The 10,189-nt window shown below is 34.2% G+C and overlaps 1 protein-coding gene across 1 annotated transcript; it reads left to right on the forward strand.

Annotated features, from left to right (window-relative positions):
- On the forward strand, positions 1 to 9,494 carry LOC131956276 (putative ferric-chelate reductase 1). The gene is made up of 17 exons (XM_059320727.1): positions 1 to 97; positions 409 to 450; positions 1,301 to 1,513; positions 2,297 to 2,424; positions 3,305 to 3,396; positions 4,130 to 4,242; positions 5,042 to 5,253; positions 5,568 to 5,669; positions 6,025 to 6,163; positions 6,427 to 6,549; positions 6,852 to 6,964; positions 7,248 to 7,334; positions 7,655 to 7,729; positions 8,126 to 8,225; positions 8,534 to 8,674; positions 8,900 to 8,973; positions 9,097 to 9,494. Exons 3-17 carry the CDS (start codon positions 1,315 to 1,317, stop codon positions 9,202 to 9,204), a joined length of 1,806 nt encoding a protein of 601 aa, XP_059176710.1. The 5' UTR covers positions 1 to 97; positions 409 to 450; positions 1,301 to 1,314; the 3' UTR covers positions 9,205 to 9,494.
- Positions 9,495 to 10,189: the final 695 nt, after the last annotated feature.

Here is a 10,189-nt window from a genome sequence, read left to right on the forward strand (position 1 = left end):
TTCCTGTGAGCGTCACAAGTGGTCTAACTCGGACAAGTCACTCAGTATCGTATTGACATTTGTTATTTTATCTGCTCACAGCTCGTACACTGGTGAGGTAAACATTTTAATTAATCTAAACTTTCCTCATTAATTTATCTTTATACAGCTCGTAAGCTGGTGAGGTAAACATACTAATTAATATAAACTTTCCTCATTAATTTATCTGGATACAGCTCGTAAGCTGGTGAGGTAAACATATTAATTAATCTAAACTTTCCTCATTAGTTTAATCTGCATAAAGATCGTACACCGGTGAGGTAGACATTTTAATTAACTTAATTAAACCTTACGCGTAATTTTATCTCGTGTTACACTAGCCTACATCATTTTGATCTAAGGACAGCCGTGTCTACTTTTCTTCCCCAGAATACTTTCCTAGTGTGTCACACTCGCTCCACACTCGACCAAGTAAGTTTTTTTAAGTAAGGTGGGTCAGTAGTTACTTCAACTACTGACAGTTTCTTCTAATTTACATAGCAGTAGCTAAGGTCACGGTTTTCAAATATTTTTATACATTTGTTTTATTTATGACATAATGGTTATTATATTCGTTTGTTAGAAGTGGCTTATTATTTAAATTACACAATCATTTGAGTCGTTTTTGGTCAAATCTTGTAACTATTCTAAAAAATAAAAGAAAAATGACGAAAACCAAAACAATTATTAATCAAGGTTCAATTGAATTAATTAGGCCTATAAGAATAATATATTTATGCTGTAATGTGTGCAAGTTACCACTGTGTTGTATAGTGACTTTGTTGGTATGTTCTACACATACATGACGCTCATGACACAAAGTTGTATACTGACTTTGTTGGTGTGTTCTACACATAGATGACGCATGTAACACAAGTGTGCTGTAATGTGTGCACGTGACCAGTAAGTTGCATAATGACTATACAAACTAGGCCGCCGTATGAATATGACGAGGAGCTCGTGGATACTATATTATATTCATGGTTTCTTTCAGACATTTGTATCGCGAGGGTGACACTTCGTTAAACAATGGTTAAAGTATATATTTTATTTATATTTTTTTCTATTTCTTACAGAGAGGGGTGGGGTTGATATGGTCCGCGAGGAGGAGGGGGGGATGACTGAAATAAACACTGGGAGTATAGTTTGCACATCCTGTAGAACGGCACACATGTTAGCTAACATAAATTTATTATATTGTATCCAGCATTGTTTTATTATGGTTTGTATGTTGCCCTTCTAAGCGTAGACCAAAGAATGTGTCACACAATTCATTTCGCAGCTGAGAATCGGACGATGGCCGTGATGTTGCAGACGCTTGGTTTGGTGCTGGTCCTCTGGGTGGGGACTGTGGTCTGTTTTCCCGACGGTACAAATGTCGACAACTCCTGCTCGGATATGGTACCACAGCACGGTGCTCCCGCCAAAACCTCGACACCTCCCTACACGATATCGTTAACACCTGCGTCATACACACCTGGCCAACAGGTGACTGGTGAGTTTTTGTTTTTGTTTTTTTGCTAGCGAAAAAAAAATGTAATAAAGAAAAAAAACCACTTGTTGGGTCTGAAAAAGTATCTTTACATGTTAAATTAACCCCAACCAACGTTCCCTCTTATGTGAAAAAATATGTGTAGCGTGTATTTTGTGTGCGTGTTGTTCTTAACATATGGATATATGTATTTTACAAAATAAATGCGCGGCAGTTGAAATCTACTGCCATTCCACCATAAACACAAACCGAAGACTAGAACTGCGAATGGGTAACTAGTAACGTATCTGCGAATTTTAGTTACGCTTTCTGACCTGACGATCTATTAGGCAGATGAATTAGAGATCAGTAGTTTGTGACCTCTACATATGACTAAGGAATAGTTACGTCAGCCTAGACGTCTTTACTTTCTTTAACAATAGTCAGGTACCCATTTAGGCTGGGTGGACTCAGGGACGTTCCACGGACTCAGGCCAGGGATACGAACTCAAAACTTTCGGCTTAGCACGCTCATCGTGCGACAATGCTAACCTGCGTGCTATGATGCATGTTCTACCCTAACAATCTGCATGGTTGAGGTTTAGCGGCAAAAAGTAGGAATCGTGTCAAGATTATAGTTGGAAGGTCTACTGTATAATCTACAAATGCGACCAGGATTTCTTTCAGACTATTTTTCTTCGGGGTTAGGGGGGGGGGGGGGGGGGGCTAAATTTTACGAGGTGATGGGCGTTAGTTTTTTAAAAAGAGCATAATTAATAAAAGTTACTTGGGACCGTCATTCCACAGTACACCTGAGAGGAAAGGGTAACACGTTCAAAGGTTTCATGATCCAAGCTAAACGGGCAGACGGCTCATCTAATGAGCTCTTGGGGTCGTTCACAGCTATAGCCGGTACTAGACAGGCTTGTAATGGGGTAAGTGAGTGTGATGTAATGGGGTGAGTAAACGTGATGTAATGGGTGGGTAAGAGTGATGTAATGGGGGGTGTAAATGTGATGTAATGGGATGGGGGTGTAAATGTGATGTAATGGGGTGGGTAAATGTGATGTTATGGGGGGGGAGTATATGTGATGTAATGGCTGGGTAAATGTGATGTAATGGGGAGGTTAAATGTGATGTAATAGGGTGGATAAATGTGATGTAATGATGTAATGGGGTGAGTAAATGTGATGTAATTGGGTGGGTAAATGCGATGTAATTGATCTACGATTTTAAAAATATAGGTTTTTCTCTATGACAATTCTTTTTTTAAACATAGGCCCTAATTATAATATATTTCGTTTACTCTTTCTATACTTCCATACTTCTATACTTATTCTATTTTGATGTTCCAGCATATACAATTCGGAAAACCCAATTGATTTAATTATGTGTTTACTTAAACATTCTAATGCGTTATGCTATCCTTTTAAAGATTTCAGTTACAGCTGAATGTATTATAAATAATCAGATGCATTTTTACAATTGGATGATTAATGCAAAATAATAACAACCTTTTAGATTGCTAACTATTATAAATAATAGGTTCTTCTTGTACTCGTAGTACAGCTCTTACCACTCATGTCATGTATTCTTTTAAATTCACCTGTATTTTTAATTTATCGATAATCACTTATCAAAATTATTTCAATAACTACTTTTTTTTCTAAGTGGTGAAATTCCGGAAATATTCACTTGAATCTCTTATTGTTTCATTATTTATTTCTGAATGAAATAAGAAAAAAATCCGATGTAAAAAAAAAAACAACTTTTTTTTTGCCTGTTACAATGAGATTTTGTTGTTTCAACTTCCAGCAAGCTCTTATCCATACAGAGAGCAGAGACAAGTCCACTAAAACTTTTATCTGGACACCTCCAGCCGAAGATGTGGGATATGTTGTCTTCAGGTGATACACAGTTTGGATCATGTCCAAATAACTATAAGCTCGTCAAAAAGTTAACCCACCGCCCAAAAACAATTATAATAATAGGATATGAAACTTGCACTTATATTTTTTAACCAAAACCCAACCCTAACCAAACCTTAGCCTACCCCTAACCGTAGCACTAGCCCTAAACCTAACCCTACAGGTCGATCGGGTGAGTTGTTTTAATTTATGGAGTAGGGGTCGGCGTGGTCGAGTCGGCAAAGCTAGGGACAGCCACTCTTCTAAGAGAGACAACTCCAAAATCAAACAACTGCTGCCTTGTAGTTTGTTTTTGGTTAGACAAAGGCTATGGGAGCAAATCCAAAAAGAAAAGCAGGCTGAAATCGGAGTCAATGGCCTCAATGGCGCATAACCAGTTGACACTTATACTTAATTATGTTGGAGGGTATCCCTTCTATACACTTAATTTTGTTGGAGGGAAACTCTTCTAACACAAACAATTAAGAACGCAGAAGAAGAAGAATCTTCGGAGTGCGTTAAAATATTCGAAGTTATAGGCATCAGAAATAGGTCAAGGTTACGTGCGCGTATTCAAATTTAAATTGGAGCTGGCAAAGAGTGGCGGAGCTTATCTGGACAAGATACCACAGTTGTAATGTTGGTTTTATTTTATTATTTTTATTATTGTTAATTTTTTTGTCATTCAACTGACCGCACTGTTTCATACATTGTTGTATTGTTTTATGGCCAGAGCTACGTTTGTGCAGAGTGAGCTCACATTTTGGACCAATGTGGCATCCCGTGCGTTTGTTTCTACAGCCAGTAACCATTCTACACTAGCCCCGAGTGGTGCCTCAACAGAAGGTAAGTTAACTTTAAAAACAAAACAAATGTTTTTTTTTCAAATTTACTTATTATATGAAAAATTCAATACATTGAATTAATTTTTGTAAGCATTTACGGTAAAATTACATTTTAGCGTATTTTATTCCCCACTACACGTTCACAGTAGCGTAGCGAGGGGTGGGGGCGGGGGGGGGGACATATGTCGACCTTAGGGGGCGCCAAAATGGGTTGGATAAATAAATTGAAAGGTTGAGGGGGGTGCAAATCGAAAGTTTGAGGGGGGGGGGGTGCAAATCGAAAACTCGAGGGGGGGGTGCAAACAAATCGAAAGTTTGAGGAGGGGGGTGCAAATCGAAAACTCGAGGGGGGTGCAAATCGTCCCGGGAAGGGTCGCTACGCCTCTGCACGTTCACCTCCTGTTTTAAAGATGTATCTTTTTATTGGATTGTTGCCCTTTATTAAAAGTTTTGGATAAACATAATGTATAATGGCATGAGATTGTAACATTTGAAAAGTTTTTAAAGTGCTTTTTAAATAAAATGTAAGTTTAGCGTATTTTAACTGTTTAAAAACAAAAGTATTAAAGTTAATTACATTATTTCGAATTGTTATAAATTGAACTCCTTTTTTTCTGGAGATTTTTTTTTAATGTAAACATTGAAGCAGTAGAAACAACTCTTCTCTATTTATTACACTTTATTTATAAAAAGTATTCAAGTTAATTGAACAAAGTTTTCTCAAACCGTATAGCAGATAACTGTATTTATTTATTTTCATCATCAATTCAATTGCAAAGTTTTAGTCTTTTAATTTTCAGTTCCCCCAGCCCAGAGTTTGGGAACTGTTCCTGCTGATCCTGAATGTGATAGTTCAACTAAAGGATGTTTCACATCTTGTACTGGCAACACCTGCAAGTTTATTGTGAGCTGGAAGGAGGATGGATCTGATGTTGTCTACAATTTTACAGCTGCTGTTGCGTTTTATGCTGGCTCCTATTTAGCTCTTGGCTTTTCTAGTGACTCCAGCATGGCAAGTTTTTTTGTACTGGTAGTTTGGATGTGCTGCTTGATTCAAATTGACGATAAATGGGATATGGACGTAGTTTTTTTAATTTTATTTTATGAAATGCTTTATCAAACTTTCCTGGGTTTAAAAAAATATGTTTTAAATATCAGAATTTAAAACTTCTGCATTGTAGATTTCCATCACTTTTAATGTATTTTTTTAATCTGCTAAAAGTTGTGGATAATATTTTGCTCTATTATTCTGTGTTTTGTTGATAGGATCCTAAGTTTAAAAACTTTATGATGAGCTGATACTAAAATTTTTTTTAAATTTTATAGGGTGGTGACAGTGTGATGGGTTGTGCCTTTGGTACAAATGGTACAGTTGTGTCCTTTACTGCTGAAAATGTGGGGAAAATTTCTTCTACCTTTGCTGATGGTGTGAGTCAAAGTTAATTTTTAATTTAGAATATTTTTAAAAATAAACATATTGCTATGTTGTTGTTTTTTTTTGTCTATTAATTTAGTTGATTAACTGATCAAGTTTACTGTAATTCACTCTACATAATGTAAAATGAACACAAAACTGCTACTACATTATTAAAAATGTCCTCTAATATTATTTAATTATTTTAAAATTTAAATAACTCAACTTTTTCAGTCAATTTAAATCCAGCCCATCAATCTTGCACTCCACTGTGTTAATGAGGCATCTATCTAATTAAGTTTGATCAAAACTTTTATTCTATAATTTTTAAAATTCTTTTTTTATATTTCAAATTGTATGAAATCTCAGAACGTCCAACTTATATCTCAATCTTATGCCGAAGATGTCCTGACGTGTTCACTCCGTCGACCTATAGCTGGTTCAGGAAAACGTTTTGATGTTAGCCAGCCCTGGATCCTGTTGTTTGCCAGAGGTAGAGCCTTTGTGGGTGAGTTAATAAATACCATGTATTGCAGGCTACTCACATATACATATTCATGTATATGGTATTAAAAAAATGATGAAATTCATATGATGTTTCACTCATGGGAACATGTTCATGTGCATACAAATATAATGTTATAAATATTGAATGCATATGTTTCATATTCACATCATTTACATACAAAAAGTATTTCCACTAAAAAGAATATTTGAACATCTTTATTTTAATTTACTTCTTTGACTAAGTACCTTTGATTTGTTTCGCAGGTTCACAAGTAATTTTAACCAACCATTTAAATGAAAACTACATCTCTGTAGCAGCTGTTACCTCAAAGTATTCAGGAAATGTTGATGTGCAACAGCAAGATAATCTTTTGTATAAAGTCCATGGTAAATTGTATTAACCTCAAATAGTTGGGGGTTTTTGGTTTTTTTTTAAATTAATTATTGGCAGGCAACTACAAAGTCAAAAATATATGTAATATGTTTATGATGTTCCCTTTTTTTTTTGCAATTTGTTTTCTTCTTTAGTGCCTCAACTAAAAGGAACTTTTCTTTATTAACTTATTTTCATTACTATTTCCATTCACCTAGAAAATTTAGAAGTAAATAATTAAGTAAATAATATAAATAATGTGTGTGTGTAGGCTATCTTTCTAAATGTTTTTAATTAATTAATCATTGCACTATAGCCTGTTTGATGGTTGCTGCTTGGTTGATCTTTTCAAGTATTGGGATCATCACTGCCAGATTTTACAAGCCAGTGTGGAAAAATACAATTTTATCTCTCAAAGTTTGGTTCCAGGTTGGTGTTTGTCATTGATTAAAGTTCTCAAAATTTTTAATTTTTAAACTTTTACTTTATGTTACTATATGACCTACTGAAATTTGGAAACCTACTGTTATACAATAGTTAATTAGTTAGTCCTAACTTAATATTGATCACACTAATGAAAGCAAAAACAAAATTCTTAATGCAAAACAGTTTTGAATCATTAGCTTTATCATATCATACAATTATTTTAGATTTCATATGCAAACTGTAGTATGTTCTTTAAATAGCAGCTTTGGTGTCTTTATGTTTGCAGATACACAGATTATGTATGGTGCTTGTGTTTTCTTTAACTGCCATTGCCTTCATTATTATCTTTGTTGAGGAAAAGGAATGGAGCAATGTAAGTCACCTACAAATGCTTTGAAAGTTTTTATTGCTTACCAAATTGAAGAATTCAACCTTGGGCTTAAAGGAATTTTAATCAAGAAATCAAGCAGATAAATTATGAGTCAACTTGTAAAGAGTTAGCTTCATTGGCTGGCCTATAACGTACTCAGCCAAAGAGTAAAAAACTGCTTAGAATTAAAAAGTGACTTTTCATGTTTAATTTTATTACTTTCTTGGTTAATAAAAGCTATGTTATTGTTTCCTTAATAAATTCAGTCATCAAATAAACTCAAATCTATCATCATAACTCGAATGAATACATTCATATTCCAGGTAGAAAATGAGGCAGAGTATATATCTGGTCACCCTATCATAGGTGTCATTGTTATGATCCTGACAGTCATTAATGTGAGTCTTTTCAATGGTTGGTCTACTCTTGTACAAAAACTACTCACACTTTTCATTCTTTTGTGTTTTTTTTTTACATTTGTGAACAGAGTTTCTTCCAGGCATCCAAAATTTTTTTACCCCCCCCCCCCCGAACGAAATGAAATTTATATTTTAACAGTGTCCGCCACCCCCTCCCGAAGAAAGTCTACCGCCCCCCCCCCCCCCCCCCCCGAATATTTCAAGCCCCCCCCCCCCCCTCCCCGAAGAAAAAAGTCTGGAAAAAACACTGTTTGTGAACAAATACAATTCTTGTATTTAAGTTGTAGTTGGAGAGTCTGAAAGCTGGATGTGCATTAAACTGTGTTTACATATTTTTTATTGTTGTAAATAATCAACTGTTGAATGTGTTGGCAGCCAGTCATGTCCTTGTTTCGTTGTGACCCTGGTACACCCAAGCGACCTCTCTTTAACTGGGCCCATTTCTTTGTGGGAGTATCTGCTCATATATTGGCTGGTAAGTTGATTCATCTAAACTTCCATGATGAGCTTAATAAAGTATTCTAGCTAGTTCTTTAGAAAACTGTTAGTGTCTATTTTGTAGATAAACAATAATAATAAATTTAAAAAATAGTGTCACCATCTTAACATCAGTTTATATTAATTTGAAATGTTAAATGTGTTTTCTTTCATGAGCTTAATAAAATATTATAGCTAATTGTTTAGAAATAAATGTTAGTCTCTATTTAGATGATAAGCATGCACATGATATAATAGTGACTCACTACATTAATTGAAATGTTAAATGTATTTTGTCTATTTCAGTGATCGCCATTTTCTTTGGTGTCCGCCTCAAAGGTGCTGCCACACCTTACTACACTGTCTATATCTTAGGGGCATATGTGGCCTGGATCTTGTTTGTGGAGATTTTACTGGAGCTGATCAACTGCTATGACAAGAAAATAGGTGAGAAAAACTTGACATTTTAGGTGATGGAAAGGTAAAATAAAAAACGTGACATTTTGGGTAGAAATGAGAGGTAGAAAAAACTTAACAATGGGAAGTAAAAATGTGAAATATTACAGGTCAGACTGCTTTTTTCCCCTTAGTTGCTTGGTTCATTTACGTATAAAGTCACCTGTTAAAACAAATCCTATTGCCGGTTAACTGCCAATGTTTTTCGATTATCAGTCACATATGAAGTCTATGAAATGGGCAACTCAGACAACACCAAACTCAACCCTCCAGGCACGGAGAGAAAAAAGGTTTGTTCCACTTTTTTTTCAAATTTTTATTGTGATCAAACTTTGTAACCTAGGTTTCGAGATATTATTTTGAACCAATAAAATCTTTTCAAAATCTAAATTAATGAATTTTATTGTTTCCAGACCATCTTAATCAAGCGCGTCATTCTTGTAGTCCACTGTGTTGTGGTGGCGTCTTTGGCTGCTGCTGTCATGGCCATCATTGGTGTTGGAGAGGGATCTGATTCATAAGGGGTCATCTATTCATGACACAGGAGAATCTAGACCACACAGATAAAGACATTTGTTGTAATTCATCTATGTTAATGAGTTTTGGACCAGAATGAAATTTTTTAAATGTATGTTGTAAGTTTAAATGAAAACTATTTGTTAGATTTGATATAAATTACATGTAAGTAAAATAGAGGTGTAACTATGTAATTGTACAAATTATTTTACCAGTTATTGATGCTTTTGCTAATTGTTCTTGTAATTCATTTGAATAATTTTATGTATTTATTCTTATTATTTATGTAAATATTTTTATAGTTTACTTTAGAACTTATTTAATCAAATCTAGTTTTCTTGGCATCAGATAATTTCATAATTTTTTTTCCTATTTAGATAAGTGTTTTATTCCTGGCACTTTCAATCCTGTTTATTATAAATCTGCACTATGTTCATTCCTATTTTTATATCACTCACACCTATATTAACTTTTAACTTCTCTAAATAATGCTGTGATCAAAATTGATTTTTTACAAATATCTATGTTGTAGGCCTATGTACTAAGCCTACAAAATATTTAATGATCATTGTAAAAATTTTCTTTCCTTTTAAAAAAAAATGTAAAAGTTCATCTTGGCTGGCTGAAGATGTTCTTCCAAGAAGAGTTCTATTTTAAGATCTTGAAAATTAGTTGCCCATCATATTTGTTACAATCCCACACAGTAAATTTCTTGTCCATCATATTTGTTATAATCCCCCACACTACACATCTTTTGTCCATCATTACACATTTCTTTTCCAACGTATTTGTTATAATCAAACACTACAGTTTTCTCAGTTCAACAATATAATAATAAAATGTTTTTATTTCACATTCTTTAAGCTTTTCAAACTTACACCTAGTTGTCATTTATTGTAAACATAATTTTTTTTTAATGTTTTTAATGAATAAATCTAATATTCTATTTGACACATTTTTTTTTTTGGTGATAGCGAAGGCTGAGTTGGA

The sequence above is a fragment of the Physella acuta genome, unplaced genomic scaffold, assembly GCF_028476545.2.
Source record: "Physella acuta isolate Inbredline_101_S28 unplaced genomic scaffold, ASM2847654v3 ptg001144l, whole genome shotgun sequence".
Lineage (NCBI taxonomy): Eukaryota > Metazoa > Mollusca > Gastropoda > Physidae > Physella > Physella acuta.

What these genes read in the sequence shown, in the direction of transcription:
- LOC131956276 (XM_059320727.1), top strand. Translation starts at nt 1,315, where the DNA reads ATGGCCGTGATGTTGCAGACGCTTGGTTTGGTGCTGGTCCTCTGGGTG. An exon ending in GAGTGGTGCCTCAACAGAAG is followed by an intron (nt 4,243 to 5,041) that starts GTAAGTTAACTT and finishes TTTAATTTTCAG; the next exon opens with TTCCCCCAGCCCAGAGTTTG. An exon ending in CAGAGGTAGAGCCTTTGTGG is followed by an intron (nt 6,164 to 6,426) that starts GTGAGTTAATAA and finishes TTTGTTTCGCAG; the next exon opens with GTTCACAAGTAATTTTAACC.